The sequence below is a fragment of the Gavialis gangeticus genome, unplaced genomic scaffold (assembly GCF_001723915.1).
Source record: "Gavialis gangeticus isolate Ggan-Ray unplaced genomic scaffold, GavGan_comp1, whole genome shotgun sequence".
NCBI classification, from domain to species: domain Eukaryota; kingdom Metazoa; phylum Chordata; order Crocodylia; family Gavialidae; genus Gavialis; species Gavialis gangeticus.
This window is the reverse complement of record NW_017729032.1, coordinates 59,197,693-59,215,336: the sequence shown is the minus strand read 5'-3', so window position 1 is coordinate 59,215,336 and position 17,644 is coordinate 59,197,693. Positions and strand designations below refer to the sequence as shown.

The 17,644-nt window shown below is 42.9% G+C and overlaps 1 protein-coding gene across 1 annotated transcript in view; it reads right to left on the bottom strand.

The window, feature by feature from the left end:
* FREM2 (FRAS1 related extracellular matrix protein 2) overlaps positions 1-17,643 on the bottom strand; it is a gene marked incomplete at its 5' end in the record, with an annotated part of 272,198 nt that extends 254,555 nt beyond the window's left edge. The window contains 2 exons of the mRNA XM_019523802.1: positions 7,771-7,860; positions 13,062-17,643. Coding sequence (XP_019379347.1) covers positions 7,771-7,860; positions 13,062-17,643 — 4,672 coding nt within the window. The remainder of the gene's footprint in view (positions 1-7,770; positions 7,861-13,061) is intronic.
* Position 17,644: the final 1 nt, after the last annotated feature.

Below are 17,644 nucleotides of genomic sequence, written 5' to 3'. Positions count from 1 at the left end.
GCACCATACCTACAGGTTGGGCAACTCCCTTCTTGTCAGTACAGAGGCGGAAAAGGATCTTGGAGTCATCATTGACTCCAAGACAAACATGGGCCGGCAGTGTGGAGATGCAGTCAGGAAGGCCAACCATACCTTGTCATGCATCCACAGATGCATCTCAAGCAGATCCAAGGAGGTGATCCTCCCCCTCTGTGCGGCACTGTCAGGCCACAGCTGGAGTACTATGTCCAGTTCTGGGTGCTGCACTTCAAGAGGGGTGTGGACAACATGGAGAGGGTCCAGAGAAGAGCCACTCGCACAATCAGGGGGCAGCAGAGCAGACCCTACAAGGAGAGGATACAGGACCTGAACCTGTTCAGCTTCCACAAGAGAAGGCTGAGGGGGGATCTAGTTGCCTGTTACAAACTAGTCAAAAGGAACCAGCAGGCACTGGGGAAGTCCCTGTTCCCTCGTGCAGTACCAGGAGTGACCAGAAATAACGGTCACAAGCTGGCAGAGGGTAGATTTTGGCTAGATATCAGGAGGCGCTACTTCACTGTCAGGGTGGCTAGGATCTGGAATCAACTTCCAAGAGAAGTGGCGCTGGCTCCTACCCTGGGGGTCTTTAAGACAAGCCTTGACAATCACCTTGCTGGGGTCGTTTGACCCCAGTACTCTTTCCTGCCATGGCAGGGGGTCGGATTTGATGATCTGCTCAGGTCCCTTCCAACCCTAACTATGAAACTATGTTGAAACAAGAAAATGCAGTGCAGTATGAAGTTATTTATGGATCTGGAATAAAGAATTTAAATAAGATTTAGCTAATGATGTAAATCATCACTTTCAGTGAGCCTTGGCTTTGCAAAGCTTTAGTTTATGTTGCGAAAGCTTATTCAGAAGAGCCTGAATCACAAATTTTTGTTTCTTCCCTTCACTAAGGACCCTCTCCATTCCTTATACAACCGTGAAAAATTGTCATAATTTCCGCACTTGAGATCATTCTACCCTTAAGACTTCATACTGGAGTTACAACTTATGTGGCTAGAAAGCACAGGAAGTAGGACTATTGCAATACATCTGTATCATTTCCAAGGCCCTCTCCAAGCCAAGAAGCATGCTCTGCCTGCTTCCACTTCTCAAGTGCCAACTTTTAAAATAAAGTAGTTAAGTCACCATCAGGGCACCCATGCTGCCATTCTTAAATACGCTGAAGATAAAGAACTTGAAAGTGGCATAGTGGGGGGGCGGGATCCCATGGTGCCTTCACTGCCTCGTTTATGGGTTTGGTATGTGTGCAGTACACAGGGCTGTACTTCTGGGTGGTATCCTAAATGAGAGACAGACTCAGACAAACATACCACCATCACTGAAGACAGTCAAGATGAGAAGGATGAGTTTCTCTTAACAATAGAGCTGTGTGTGAAATGGTGCTCCTGCCCATGTGATTGAGATTTTGAATCTTTTCTCCCCTCCAGAATTGGGCAAAAGTTGAACTATTACATGTTTGCACTTCAAAAAATAAACTAAATAAATAAATAAAAGGATTAGGTCAAACATAATACTGATTTTCAATCATTTTATAATGTTTTAAAAAGTACGAAAACAAAAAAAATTTAAAATAAAAAGTGACTTCAAACCCTAAGGCAAAGTTTTCCTGAAAAATTCAAAAATGGCCTCTTTTGTCATTTCTAGAACTTTTTTTTCCTTTTAAACCAAGAAAGTTATCACAACTGACACTCTACTTTCCAAAGTTTCAGTTTTAATAAATCAGCATTTTCTGACATGGACACTGAGGCCCTTAACATGTGTCCTTCCAACAAGGACTTCAAAACCTGTTTTTAGTAGTCTAGGTATAAAATGGCTTGAAGAGCACACAGCAGGAAACAAGCCAGGGACTACAGCCAAAAATGAGAAAGACTGCAATAAGGTCAGCATAGCTATACTTACTGTACACCAAAGGAAGGTCTGGCCCTAAATATTTCCAAGATACCCATAGTATCAAAATAGAAAAGATAATTTTACATACAGGAAGATGAAGAGAACTCTATGTTAGAATTGTTCAAAAAAAAGCTTTTGACTTTTACTGGAGGCAGTGAAGCAGCAAAGAGCTCCAGTACTAGCTCTACCACTGGTAGCTGGGTGATCTTGGGTAGGAGAAAACTGTCACCATTGTTTTCCATGTCCATAAGAGACTTGTCCTGTACCTTATGGAGGTGGTGGGAGGATTAATTAATTAACATCATGTGTTTTCCATACCAGCAGCAGGATCTGGCCACAGTTTCCGTGCTTTCACATTGTTTGACACATGCACCAGTGGAAAGAGAAATAACAATTTTTCACAGAGTGTACAAAACAGATACTTAGCTCCACTTTCTTGAAGGATATAGGGCATAAAGTGAAGGTAAAATAAGGTCCTTAAAATGTTAGCTGTGTAGTCACTGAGGTCATTTCTCATGTAAGAGGCAAGGAAGTCTCAGAACAGAGATAAAGCAAAATTTGTGTGGAATTCTCTAAATAGGGAAATAGGTACAACATACTGGGCATGTCTACACGTTCATTAATATGTCATAATTACAGCACATTAAGTTTAGTACCGGTAATTACAGGTACTAAACTTAATGTACCCTAATCAGCGCTACTGTGCATCAGTGCCAGCACACACTTTTTTGGTGACACTAATAAGTAGTAGACTATTACTAACATATATTAGGGCATAAGCATGGATTTTGCGCATTGCACTAATGCGCAGTCTACTGCGCTTTAAGCATCTTGTGTAGACATACCCACTGAAGATCATTTGTGTGTTCATTTTTTGATTCCATAAGAATTGGTAGCATTTTGAATATTTGAAATGCTAACTCTACACATACACAGAAGATACTATGCAAAGCATTCCCTCGACTTTTTACTAGCACAAAGTCATTGTATTTATTACAGCTTGTCACATGTTTATTATACCTTGTTTAAATTACATTAAGTGACTTTATTATACCAATTACAGGCTCAGAAATTTTCAGTTAAGGCTGGCTCTTTGCCCTCAATCTAATAAATATACCTTTGTATTACAAGTGTCTCTTAACACTGTGTGACTTTCCCTATCATACACAAGTCCAGCAGTTCCATCACCCTGGATTTCCATTTCTTTCAACTACTGCCATCTCTGCCCATAAAAATCTCATAAATTCTCTCTCGTTTTCTGGTAATGGACTTCTTGTTAATACACCAAGGGATTTCATGGTTTTAGCCTTCAAAATTAACTACTCTTAAATGTTCACACATAGTAGAAGCTAAAATTTTCCAAAATTCTTCTCTCTTTTTTCCAACTTAGCAGTACAAAGAAACTAAGTAAAAAGAATAAAGTAAAAATGTGGCTCTCTTGCCAGCCGCACAAAGCTACGACCAGTTTCTGTAGCAAGATCGAGCAGGTTGTACACCTAATGGGGCTTATGTGACAATTAATGTTAATGGGTCTTTACATGAGCATGAGGGCATGTGTAAGCAGATCCTAACCCCAAACAGAAGACTGAATCCATTATCACACTTAAGAGTGATAACCATCAACACATACTATTACCACATACCTGTAGGTACTCAAATACTGTTATTTCTCATCCTAAGTATAATGAAATTTGAGTAAGAGACCAAACTTATAAAGTAAATTGCTGCCTTACAAGACAAAGAATCTTCAGACTCAGTAAGTACAATTGTGCTCTGCTTTTAATAGAATATAGTATTTGATGAGCATATCAATTTTAAAAAGACAAAATAAATGTTTAAATAACTTTCTTATGAAACAAGCTACTTGACAAAGAATACCACAAGAAATCTTTCAGTGTGACACCTACACACATAAACAACATTGAAGGGAAGCCATTTTTGGGAGTTTAAAACCTTGGTTAAATTTTCAAGGAACTAGAGAAGTATAATATAATTAAGCAGCTTTTAAATTAAAGTACTACAGCACTTCTTTGTAATCATACTGGGCTTGATTCCATGTTCTATCATCCTTACTCATACTTAGTAATAGATTACTGAATGGTTTCACCAACTATTTACCAAGTCCTGTTTACTGAGCTCAGCTGCCTTTTTGTCTTTCTTCACTCACAGGAAAGTATGTCTTCTCAAAACTTGAACTACTCAGATCCTGGGTTTACATCTGATGTGAAGTATAGACCCTGCTCTCTGGTATTCCCCTGTGATCATATAAGTAGGCAAGGCAAAGAGAACAGGCAGAGCCTTGGTTCCACTCCTCTTCTCTTGCATCTCCCACTCACTAGCCACAGTAGCTGGCCAAGTGTAGAAAGAGAAACAAACTCCACCCTTTCAAGGGCAGCAATAATTTACTGTCCTCCAGAGCAAAAAGTGAACAAAGGAGGAACTGAAATTCTGCGTCAGAATTCCTTACCAGAGCTGCTTCAGGGCAGAGCAGTATAAACCCTCCTTCTTACTCAAGTTAAAGACACTAGCTGAGGAGTCCAACGTGAGTAAAAGCATCATAATCAGGCAGAAGAATCAGTACACGCTTTAAAACAGATTCTGAAGAAATACACCTTCCACCTTATGTCATTGCTCAGACTAGAAGCAAATCAAATAACAACAGAAGAGACAGTGAAATACACTCTTCATCTTTCTTCCAGGCAACAGACCAAAAACATATATCACCAGACAGTAGCTTACAGTATGTTAGATAGCTTGAGAATGATGAAGTCCAGAATTATGGAGTCCTGAATATACAATCTTGTATATTGCCAAAAGAGTTCCAGGACTGGCACTGCATCTTTGAGGCACGAGAGAGCTGAGGAGACAAACTAAGGCCTGTCCTAGCATGGGCCTTAGTGCAATACAAACACCCAAAAATGTGTTCAGAACAGTTTTGCACTTATGTAATATAACTATTAGCAGAGTATCTGAACCAGAATTCATCCATTCATCACGTTGCATTGTGACACCTTGCCACTGAACTGACTGGGACCACTTACGGATGTTGCTACAAATCAACTAGAACAAACACCTTAGAATCTCTTCCCAGGAGAAGAGTGAATTACTTAATTTATATCCATAGGAGCTGACTAATTGCAACCATCATAACTGCATTTATTCCTGAAAAATTTCGAAAGGCAATGCTAATTTGGGAAACAGAAATCAAGACAGGAGAAGTCTGAAGCATACAGTATGTAATTCTGTGTCAATTTTGGTATTCTGTGCTGAATTTTACTTCCTAAATATTCTGTTTGTTCTTTCCCAAGGAGCTGGCTTCAAACCTAAAATGCAAAGAAATGTCCATGCACCAATCACATTCTCTCAAATTTATCTGAGCTACACAGCCCTGGCTTTGACGTCCCTCTGAGAAGGCTAGACAAGTAAGCTTCTGATTTTTCTTCATACGCAGTTATAGGGTGCCTATACATGCGCAGCTCTGACACGCTTTGATTACAGCACTTCGCAACAGACTCAATTAACTGAGTCTCCTGGAGCATGGTAACTACCGTGCTCCTGCAGACTCCAGTGTCATGTGTATCAGCACCCACATGCTGAAATGGTGGTAGAGGCATTTAACTAAAGCTTGCTCGATGAGCTTTAGTTAAAGTGCCCTTGCTGCCATTTTTCAGCATAGGGATACTGATACACGTGATGCTCTGAGTGCTTTAATTAGACTGGGTCTTGGAACTGCTCAGATTAAAATACCCCCTACCCCACTCCCAGAGGACATGTATAAATTCCCACAGATTCTAGCCTGTTGGTGCGATTTAGTTGTTATTCCAGACTTTAGTGTTTTAGTCCCAATTTCATCCCTTCCATATATAAGCTCACCATTTTAAGCAAAGCATTTCTTACAAACTATTTCAACATATAACTCATTTTTTCCACAGGTTAAGCAAACATGGAAACACATTGCTATACGTAACTAAAGCCCATGTAAAGCAATGATAGATCTGAGGTACGGCCCAATTCAGAAAACTTGAAGGTTAAAAAAAAAAAAAAAACAACAACAATGATCAGCTTGGCAGCAAAACTACTCTTCACATTATCATGAAAAATACTGTACTATTAAATTTTTTATGAAGTGAATATTGATGTGCCTCTGTCAAGTACCAGCATATGTTGCTGGTTCATTTACCAGTGGAAAAGAAATATATAGCACAGAGTCCAGGCATACTCTAAACATGATTTGTTTTACTTACATATGTGTCTACAAAGGCAGTGAAATAAGTACCCTGGAAGAACTAACAATGTTTAGTTCTTAGGGAGCAACTTTGCGTGAAGAACTGGCATCAATCAAAGACAAAGACTAGGAACAAACTACCTTCTGCTTGCGTTGATCTCTGAACCAAAAACCTTATGTAATAAAGCTACTGTCACACATAGAAAGCCTTGTCAACCCTATATATTCGTTCTAGAAAACAGGTTTGAGGACTCTGTGTGACACCACCAGCTTGTGACTTATGTCATAACAGAACTATGGCATTACAGAGAAAACATAATGCACAATGCAGGGTTTCCATGCACTGTTCTCTTAGACTTTACCTACCCCTGGTTTAATTAAAATACGTGGGAAAAATAAGCTTGAGGTTCTAGATCAGTAGTTCCTATCTTGGTCCCTGGGAGACCAGAGATTAGCAATAAAATTTCCAAAAGTAGCTTCAAATGGTGAGAGCTGCCTTTGTGCCTCAAGAGGTTGCATCTCTTCCACAGTTCTCTGGTATGTAGGAAGGAAGCATATTCTGTACCACCAATCTAGCCCAGAATTTCCCCTTGTGTACTGGCCCCAAGTCATGGGCTAGCAAGAATGGGCATAAGGCTATGGGCAGCTCCGCCCAGGCAGTTTTGCTTGGAAGGGAAAAGGGAGTTCAACAGTCCCTGCTCACAACTGCTATTGCAATGGGTTAGTCTACAGCTGATGCTTCTTGTGACCAAGTGCAAGGGGATGGGAAGCATAAGGACTAAGCACAGGCTAGCTGAAAGTATTGTTCTTCTTAAAAACTCATTGTTGCTTCTTGAAAGAGCAATTTATTTATTTTTATTGAGAAAATATGTTAAAGCAACATAACAGTCATCTGATATGCCACAGGGACACTTAAAGCTAGGGAATAGCTGTGTTCATTCCTTAAAATGTAACCCTGGAGAAAATCATAAAAAAAAAAAAAATCACAGAATAAAGGTTTGGAAAGGACATTCAGAGATCACATAATTTATCACTCTGCCCCAAGGCACAACAAAAAAAAAGTTATAATTAGACATATTTACATGCATATTTTCCCCTCATTTGTACTAACGTTTCTTTTGTCCTGGTATTCTTTTATTTTTTTACTGAAGACCAAGTGTGTCAGATTTTTTTTTCGAATAGCTATATTTCCCTCTTCCCAACTCCTGTGAAATTCTCAAGTACTGAAATTCATCAGTAACCGATCACTCTTAATATCACCAAAGCTGCTGAATAGGAGCAGCCACTACTATAGCTGGAGTGGTAATTGAAGAGGAGTTATGCTGTAACCTTTTGTCTGGTGCTTGGGCTAGAGGTACAGTAGAAAAACATATGAAGTTCAAGTATTTGAGCCTTTTGTGGGGAAATCCACACTTTACCACAATACACTGTTTATGTTTTCAACTAATATAGCTATCATTTCCTTCAAAACTATGTTTTGCAACCACAGTAACAGTAATTAACAATCCTGGAAAAGTCCAAAAGCCTGTGGAGTAATAGCTTATATGAGCATCCTAAAAGTCAGCTAAAACACATGAGATACTATGTCCACAAAAAAAAAAAAAAAGTAATTGAGTAGGAGTACTTACCACCATCTTCAACAGAAAAGTAGAAAATGTCACTTGTTGCATTGTCACGTTCTCTTAAAACGTAGCATATCTTCATGTCATCTACATCAGCTGAAAAATGCCAAGTTAAATACATTATTACCTTAAATGAAACAACAGTGTTGCCAACTGTCTCATGATTTTTGGCATGGTTCTTAAAGTCTACGCTTCCAGAATGTGAAAAACTTAGCTCTTTCTTTTATATATAAATATATTCAAATTAATATATTTATATATAAAAGAAAGAGCTAAGTTTTTCACATTCCCAAAGCACAGACTTTAAGAACAACGCCAAAAATCATGAGAGCTGGCAACAATGAAACAAGAGAAAGCAGTAAATACTTGACATATATCATTGCTTTGTCCACCAGAGGTCTAAGATATCTGTTAAAGTTAAGCAAGGTTCTTTGGGTAGATGTGATATATTTTATTAGACCAACTAAATAGGTGGAAAAAAGTTCTTCACAAGCTTTCAGGCACAAACACCATCAGGCACAGAGAGACTCTGCTGGTGTTATGTTTAAGTTAAAGAACATATGTCTTGAAAACAGTTATGTTTACAAATATCTGGGAAAAGATTTTTAAAAGAGAACCCAGATGAAATTTGTTCATATGTGAATCACAAATGCTGATAAGAAAATGCAGTCAATGCTGAAGATATTTTCACACTTTCTTGCACTGCACTTTCTAGAGCTGATTCTGCTAGTGTTCTTTACACTAATAATAACTCATTTGGACAGGATCAGCAACATAAGACCCATCGGCTGGAGCTCGCATGCACACCCACTACATGCAGCTGAGGAGGCAGGAGGCGAGGGAGGGGGGCAGGGTGGCAGCATGTCAGTGGCAGGGGGCTTCACCAGTAACAGGGTCAGATCATAGGAGCTGGGACGAAGGTGGGGGGGGCGGTGGTCGGCAGCAACAACCTGTTAACATCACTGTAATGTGTAATTCTAATATACTGACTTACCCAAGGTCATATAAGAAAGCTGTAGTTAATATGGGAATTAAAACCTAGGGCATGTCTGCATTGCAGACTGCAGTATAGCATAGAGATACCCGAGCAGGCTTTACATGAACCAAGAAACAGAAAATTTGCCCACATGGAGCGCTGGACTGCAACAGTGACGTGCTTCTTGTGTCTGAGCTAGCTGGTTAGAAACTCCATCAGACAGCTCTCTACTACACTGCAATCTGCAAGGCAGATATATCCCAGATCTACTCCCAGACCATCCTTCTTACCAGTACTGACATATTTTTTACAAAACATGGCCTCTAATCAAAAATAGAGGTGATCAGATGCTATAAAATGAGCAGACTGTTTAAAAATACAGCCAGATAATGTTTGCTTAAACAGAATAAAGTTTAGTAACAGCAAATTTAAACTATTTAGGTAACAAATCTTAGAGCCACCATTACAGCAAGATAAATAGAAGTAGAGAAAAAAGCAAAAGACAAAGCAGTTATTAGTTAATATGGCATTGTAACTTTGGGTAGAACCAGGAAGAATTTGCTAGGATATACAAACTTCTCTCTTAAAACAGTGGCAAGAACATATCTCTTTTTATGCAATTCCATTACATCTAGTGTACAGAGCATAATGTCATGAGCACTTTATTTTAGACAAAGCTTTAGTAAGTAATAGTATTACAGTGGAGCTCAAATACCAAAATAAAAGTCTCTCTCCAAGTCCAGGCATGTAAACTGATTGGTGAAAGCATGTCAAAAGCTCTATCATTAGGTCTCCTGCCCGTCTCTCTAAGCTACAGTCCTAAAACCAGACATGCTTCTTTTAGGGCAAGCAAATAAAGAGAATGATTAAGATGTGTTTGTCATTACACAGTTACTTTTAGTAAGTATTTAAAAGAATGCCAAGAATAAAGAATTATGGGGTAATACAAAAGCTGCATATGAACACTATGAAATTGCAGTAAACAAATGAAAACTCTCCGAAAAACTTACTCTAATGCTAAACTTTCCACATGAGCAGTTCTGTGGCTCTAACATGCATAAAGCTAAGCACCTGGGTAAATGTTTTCAGGATTAGCTCCTAAAAAACCATCTATTAGACAAAATCTTATTTTTGACAAGAGCAGAGCAGATGGATGCCTTTCCTTTTCCTTGTTAAACACACATTTAGAGTTACTTGAGTTATTTTGTGTGATTTTTCCACAGCTGGTTTGGATACATTAAACACTTGCTTAGTTGAAAGCATAATGCATGGATAATACAATAATACTTTCATTTGTACTACAGCTAAACACTTTCTAGACAGTTTATGGAATTTTAGCATGATTTGCAGTCCTATAACTTTTTCTTTGGCAACACTAGATGAAAAATCTGATTGCTGAGCTAAATTTATGCCAAATTAATTCAGCTATTGTTACCCTCTTTTCCTCATTAAGGTACACTTATCAATTTAAAATAAATGTATCAAATTTCTTCAAATGTCTTTAAAAGCATTGGCTCAGGGAATAGGGGAAGGCACGCAGCATACTCCAATATCCTATGCAATCATTACAACTGTGGGTTGTATATTAAGGTTGGGTCCTGGCTCTGTGTGGCCCCTTTGAGGTATCTCGTGATGCACAGAATTTCCAGGAAATACAAGACTTACAACTACACCTTATTTCAAAAGAGAATATGACGGCAGACACTAAATTCTTTCACCACCCTGCATAACCACAGAGATGTGGGGGCATTGTCCAGCCCTTAGTAATCAAACTTAACCAAAACAGTTATAGTAGGCCCGAAAACAATGCTCAGCATTTCTACACTCAAAACACTACACCAACATTAGCTAATCAAATGGTATACACATTTTATTTTCCTTAATGTTGGTAGTTAGACTTAGAAGTTTATTAATAGTTTCCCTGTTTTGTAACGTTTTCTAAACTTAATGAATATCTGCTATGAACAAATACCAGCCCTGACTTGCAGAAATGATCGCTGTGTGATTATGCATGAGCAAATTTCTTTGTAAATATTTTTGTCCTGAGTAGCACTAGGAGTTTGAAATTACCAGCTGTGAAGGGCTTCCCTTCATGCATTCTCTGCATTTACTATTACAGTAATATAGATATAAATGGAGAAAAAAAAAAAAAAAAAATCAATGAAGAAACTGCTCTGAAGCTTAAACAACCTGAGTAATAACTGATACTTTTCAAATGTTAAGTGGCTGCTGGGCTTGTTTGGAGACTACATCATCCTTATATCCTGTCTCTCCTTTTTCTCCTTCTTCAGACCATGGTAATATTTTAAGTATAAAAGGGAGGAAAAGAGTGTGAAAGAGGTGGATTTACTTTCACGATGTTCAAGTCTGCCAGTGTTACTTAACGCAAGTACTATATCCATGCAAGTAATGCCAATGAATTACTACTACCTATTCATGGGAGTAAAATTCTACTTAAATATAGCAGAAATATCCAGTACAGACTGCCAAGCCCCAACCCAGTTCTTTTTATACCTGAACAAAGGAAGAATCTTCCTGCATTCTGTGCTGAAACTGGGTTGACTTGGCCTTTGAGGTTCCTTCCATCCCTACAAATCCATGCTTCTACTGCAGGAGACAACCTGAATAAAACAATGCATTGCAGGTGCCTGCACTTGCAGCATGTAGTGTACCCTACACTTCCATATCTTGATTAAAGGTTTTTTGACTGGTTTTCTTACCAGCACTTAGTGAAGTATTCACAACTACTGAAGAAGTAACCTTCCCAAACATAAAGCAAGAAATTACTGTCAGCTGTAATTGACCAATTAAGCCAATTTGTCAAAGCCATAGCCACAATACAGCCCAAGTCACTGATGCTCTCTTTCAAAATCAGTCTCTATTTTTAGTACAGCTACAAAGACAGCATCCTAAGGACTGCCCTAAAGATGGTAACCCCAAGGGAATATAGGAATTAGAAGCAGACTTCAAACTGCTGAGCATCTCTTGCAAAACTCTAAGCTTTCAAAGTGCCCTTCCAAGTTAGTGAATGTAGAAGGTATTCAAGTGTTATGCACGCTGCAGAAACGGGGTCCTTAACAGGAAAAGGATGAGAAAAACAGCAAAAGATAGAATGTAACAGAAGACTCATGGAGTCAAACAGGAGCCTCTGACTGACAGGACTAAATCTGAAAGGCAGCAAACTTTGAATATATAAAGGGTAAGGAAGACAGGATTTTACTTGCTTTTGCCCTGCACTCTGTATAGTCACTTGCACCAGTGCAGAGGGAGGATGTAAAACTGCTATTCTGAATTGGATATTTTACACACTTCACACTGGTGGAAGTAGCTAGGCAAGATGCAGAAAACAGTTAACTGGGCCCAGATTTCCACACATGTTGCTTGTTCAATAAGGATTAAGTAGGCTTCTCTCACTATCTGCTGAAAGTGATGACATCTCCTAGGTCCAGCTAAGAATTTGTGGCTCCCTGGCATTTGTATCCTCTCCCACACCTAGTAAAAGATACAGACAAGAGGGCATCTGAGGTGAAAGGAAAAGGTGGGGGAAATGTCCTTTCATCCCTGGCTCCCACTTTCACATTTACATTACTAATGCTCCTATGACTTCCTGTAACTAGGCCTTTTTTCTTCTGCCCCAAACAGAGCTGGCATCACCCTTCCTCCTGTATTGGATCACACTTTCCCTTGTTTACAGTTCTTCCAATTTTTCAGGGCTAAAGTCCTTCCTAGGACTTCTGCCACACCTGTCTCAGTCCCTGCCTCCACCTACTTTCCTACGTCACCTTGCCGTGAGAGTTCCTCTATTCCAGACACCCCATCCAGACCCTTTTTTCTCCTCCACTTGACACCTCCCAAGTCTGCCTTCCTCTTCTCCCCTTTTAGAAATGCCTATTTTCCCCCTTAACTATGGATCTAATATTGCCATCCTCCAGTACTACCTCCTTCCCACCATAGTGACCCTTTCCTGTCCTTTTCCCCTTATAGCCTCAGCCTTTTCTGTCAGCCCCCACCTTCACTCCCCCTATAGCATAACCCTTAAATCCATGGTTCTTCTGTTTGTTTGTTTTGTTTAGTATAAGCTGATTTAATTAGAAGTTCTCAGAGGTGGAAAGTACATGTTATTGTAGAAGCCCAAGAACTGATTTTATGGAAGAGAAAGAAACTGAAAAAAACTCATGTTCCTTTCAGAGATTCTCTAAACAGAATACAGTAAAGTGACCCCTTGGGGGGTTTCTGGTATCAATTACTACAGAATTACATGTGCTTCATTCTTGTACAAATGTTTACAGTGATCTGAAAAGAGTGCTGGGCACAGAAATACCTTGTGTGAACTGACTGATACTATGGTTGCCTTTTCCAAGGTGAATCAGGAAGCCATGGCGAGGGGCCTCCGTGATGCTGATCTTGAGGGTAATGTGCAAGCTGTCTCTGTCTTCCACTTTGAGCACTTTGTTGGTAATCATAAAACCCAAGTGGCCAGTGGCTAATACACGGAGAGTTGGGGCTCCTTTGTTTATTATAACCTGAGGTACACTACTGTCCACAGACATTATCTGAATTTTCATTGTTTGGGGTCTCCTTGTTTCAAATACAGTGTTGGGGAAGACGTAGAAGTCGGCGTGGGTGCCATCTGTAACTGTGAAAGAGAAGCTGTCTTCAGTGGACTCTGTGCCATCATGCTTGTAACTGATAAGATTTTCATTCAGATCTTGTTTGCTAAAGGATGTGATTGGTTTGGTGTTATTGAACATAACCTGACCGTGAACTGGTACTTGGGTGATGATAAATTTTAGCAACATATCAGGTGTATCTCGGTCCTCCACAGTCAATTCAAAAGGTGTGATCAGCTTATTTTCATTTTCACTCATTACCAGATTATGTATTGTGACCACTGGTTTTTTGTTGTCCACACCACTAATGGAAATGCGGAAAGTACGAAACACTGGATTATAACCATCGGTTACTTCAAACTCAAAACTATCCATTTTCACTTCATCTTCTGAAGTGTGAATGTAGTAAATTTTATTGCCTGCCAACTGAAGCTGAGTAAAGGTTGTGATGCGTACTCCAGGCTGGTCTGTGCATTCAAGATGACCACGAACAGGTGGCCTGGTAATAGTGAAAACCAAGTTCTCATCTGGGCTGTTCAAATCACTGGTGCTCAGCAAGTCTGTAGTAAGCGTTACTTTCCCCCCTTCCTTCAAGGAAACCCCTTTGCTAATCACATCTGGAAAGACAACATCAGTGTTGCCAATGGTCACATAAAAGTAGCGGTCAATGAAAGGATTTATGCCATCTGTTATATCAAACTTGATGAGATCCCGAATACCCTCTTGGCCAAAATGCACGTACTGAATTAAGTTTCTGTCCACTTCATCTTGGGTAAAGTTCATTCCCAGTGTGATATTCTGAACCCCACCCAAAGGCTTTATTCTTTGTAAGAGCCCTTGTCTTGGCCCATACCTTATAATGTAAGTCAAAGTTTTGTCTTCAGAATCTAGATCAGTAGCTTTCAGGATTCTGTTGTGAATAATTTTTGTTTCCCCAATTTCAATTTCCAGTCCATCGTTGACAGTCATTCTGGGCGTCTCATCGTCTACTGAAATAACCATGATAAGCACAGTTTTCTCTGCAGTATGTTTACCATCTGAGAGTTTTACCACAAAACTGTCTTCCTTTGTCTCAGAGTCATCATGTTCATACATGATGCTGGAGCTCTCAGTTATCTGATCCAAAGTAAAGCTCTCCACTAGGACTGTCCCATTGATCAGCTGGTTCAAGATGTGGCCATGCCTGGGAAACCTAGTGATAGTGAAGGTCAGCTCATCAGCAGGGATGTCCCCATCTACTGCATTGAGGATGGGAGTATCAATAACCAGGCTCATGCCTTCCATGACAACAAACTCTCGTATAAATATTTCTGGTTCTTCATCATTGGTTGGGATGATGACAATGGGGAAGAAGTGCCTTTCAGAAAAGTTAATGCCATCAGAGCAGTGGAAAGTGAACCTATCTTCAATAGGCTCCACTCCCTTATGGATGCTTTGAACGTAATAAATATGTCCTTGTCTGAGGTCTTTAAAAGTGAAGGCACTTATGGCTGTACCTGCTCTCGATTTTTCTGAACCTGGAGCTGGAGAGATGTTCTCTACATAACCGGAGGTGGGCTGAGCAACAATGGTGCAGAGTATATCATCAGTTGGAGTATCTATATCCTCAGTTCTTAGATGAGAGGATGTAATAACCCTTTTGTCACCCTCTACCACCATGAAATGTTCCCCCACAAAAATTTCTGGAGCTTGGCTGTCAACAGGGAGAATGGTCACCAGGACTGACACCCCCTGAACAATATTACCCCCAATGCTCCACTCCTCAGACATGTCAGACAGGGTGAGGTTGAAGGCATCTTCTTTGGGGAGCAGTCCTATTTCACCACCAGTGTGAGCATACACCACTGCCCCATCCAGCACGTCCCTCTGGGAAAACCTCTCTGCAGGCACCCCATGAACCAGGATGTCCCCATGCTGAGGAGGATCTTCCACAATGAAAGTCAGCATCAAGTCATCTGTATCCTCATCTGTGCCTTGGATGACATTAGTGGTGATCTCAGCAGCACCATTCTCCAACACATCCAGGTAAGAACCAAGAGTGCCTGGGGGTAGTCTTAAAGTGGGCACCTCATCATCCACAGGGTGTACAGTCACCTTCAACACAATGGGCACTGCATGGACCCCATCGCTCACGTCCAGGCTGCAAACATCACCACTAGACTCTGCCCCACCGTGTGTATAAGCCACCCTGCCTTGTCTGATATCCTCAAGGCCAAAGGTTGCTCCCACGGGCAATCTGTGCCCAGAGAGCTGCAACTGCCCGTACCAAGGAGCCTGGGTCAGGATGAACCGGAGATGGGTGGGCTCAGTGTCTGTGTCCCTGGCATCCAGCTCATTTGGGCTCAGGACATGACTGCCTCCTTCAGGCACAGTGAAGCCAGTGTTGGTGATTGCAGGTGGCTGGTTGTCAACAGGCTGCAGGTAAATAGTGAAAGTGCCTTCAGCTGCATTACCAGCCACGTCCTCCACTATGTACCGGAACTGGGCCAGGCGGGGAGCCACCCCCAGCTCCTCCTGTGGGGGCTGGTAGGAAATCTTGTGGTGGTTGATCTGGGCCTGGGTGAAATGGGTCACCTCCACTGAGTGGTTGTCAGTGAGCACCAGGGATCCCAGACGGACCCCTTGGGGGTGGTTGGTGTCAGTGTCGGTGGGGGGCTGGGTGACAGTGTAGTGCAGCTCCCGGTCCCCAGAGTCCTGGTCTGTGTAGCGCAGGTGCTTCCTCCGCAGCGGGGTCACCTGCTGCTCTGCCACCACTAGGTGCAGGCTGCTGCCACTATACAGTTCTGGGGGCAGCCGGTCCACCGGATGAACCCGGATCACGAAGCTCTGTGGCCCAGAGCGGTTGGGTGGGTCATTGTCATCCTGCACTCTGAAGGTGAATTGATCCAGCACCACCCCAGGGCCAGGGCTGTGGGAGCCGAGGTGCCGGTAGAAGAGATGGCCCTCCACAATGTCCTGCTGCAGCCACTCATTCACTAGTCTTTCATATATCGGGGGCCCCCCAAGCAGGCCTGGCACCCTCTGCCAGTGGGAACCCCCACCCTCCTCCTCCTCCTCCTCCTCCCAGCCAGGGGGTGGCTGATCCTGGCGGAGCAGCAGCTGTCCTGCAGAGGGGCCCGACTCCAGCACAAACTGCAGCATGGCATCATCCGAGTCAATGTCGGTGGCACTGAGGGCACGTGTGGGGATGGGCACTGTGTCGCCTTCTGCCAGGTCCAATCCAGTGTTGGCATTAAGAAGGGGTGGCTGGTCATCAGCAGGCACCAGGGTGATGGGGAAAAGGAACTCAACACGGTGCCGGGCGCCGCCATCCTCCAGCCGCAGCACCAGGTTGTCATTGAGCGGTGACTCACTGCCGTCATGCTGGTAGATGATCCTTCCGGCCTCCAGCTCGGCCACGGTGAAGTGCTTGCGAGGTGCAGCAGCCGCAGCCTGGGGCTTGCCCATGCCGGGCTCCTCCAGCAGGACAAGGTGGCCATGCCTCAGCCCCGCCACCACGCTCACCCGCACTTGCTCCAGGTCATCCTCATCACTGATGACCAGGCTGGGCTCGGTGGTTGGCCCGGCCAGTGGCCGTGACTGCCCCTCATAGAGCAGCAGCCCCGTGTTGCGGGTGACAATGGGAGCCAGCGTGTTCATGGGCTTCACCACAATCATGAAGGCAAAGGGCTCCGAGGCGGCGCCCTCAGGGTCCAGCACCTCCAGCTCCAGCTCGAAGAGGCGCTCGTGCTCCGAGTCCTGCGAGGGCGGCTGGTAGGCGATGCGCAGCTCCTGCAAATCCCGCTGGCTAAAGGTGGTCACGGGCAGGCTCTGATCATCGGTGCTCACCAAGCAGCCCTGCCTGGGGCCCAGAGGCGAGGTGACATTGAAGAGCAACAGGTCAGCGGGTGACTCAGCATCCTCAGCCGCGAGCATGTCGGGTGTCAGAGCGGTCAGCACAAACTGGTCCACCTCCATCATGAGCATGGCCACGAAGCTGGGCTTGGGCGCTGCGTTCTCGGCGCCTGCCCGAATCCGCACCAGCACCTGGAAGTGCTCCCGCTGGAGCGGTTCCCCTGGGGCCCGCAGCTCGGCCACCAGCGGCACCAGGTCGCGGTCCGGGGAGGTGCCAGGCGCCGTGTGCCAGTAGCGCAGGCCCAGGCGCAGGAACTCCTCGCACTCCCACCAGGCGGTGGGCTGTGGCAAGCCGTCCTCCTCCTCCTCCTCGCGGCTGGGCGGCAGGGCCCTCTGCAGGGCGGCGGGGGGCGGCGTGAGGTGGCCGTAGCGGGGCAGCCCGCCCAGGCCGGGCAGCAGG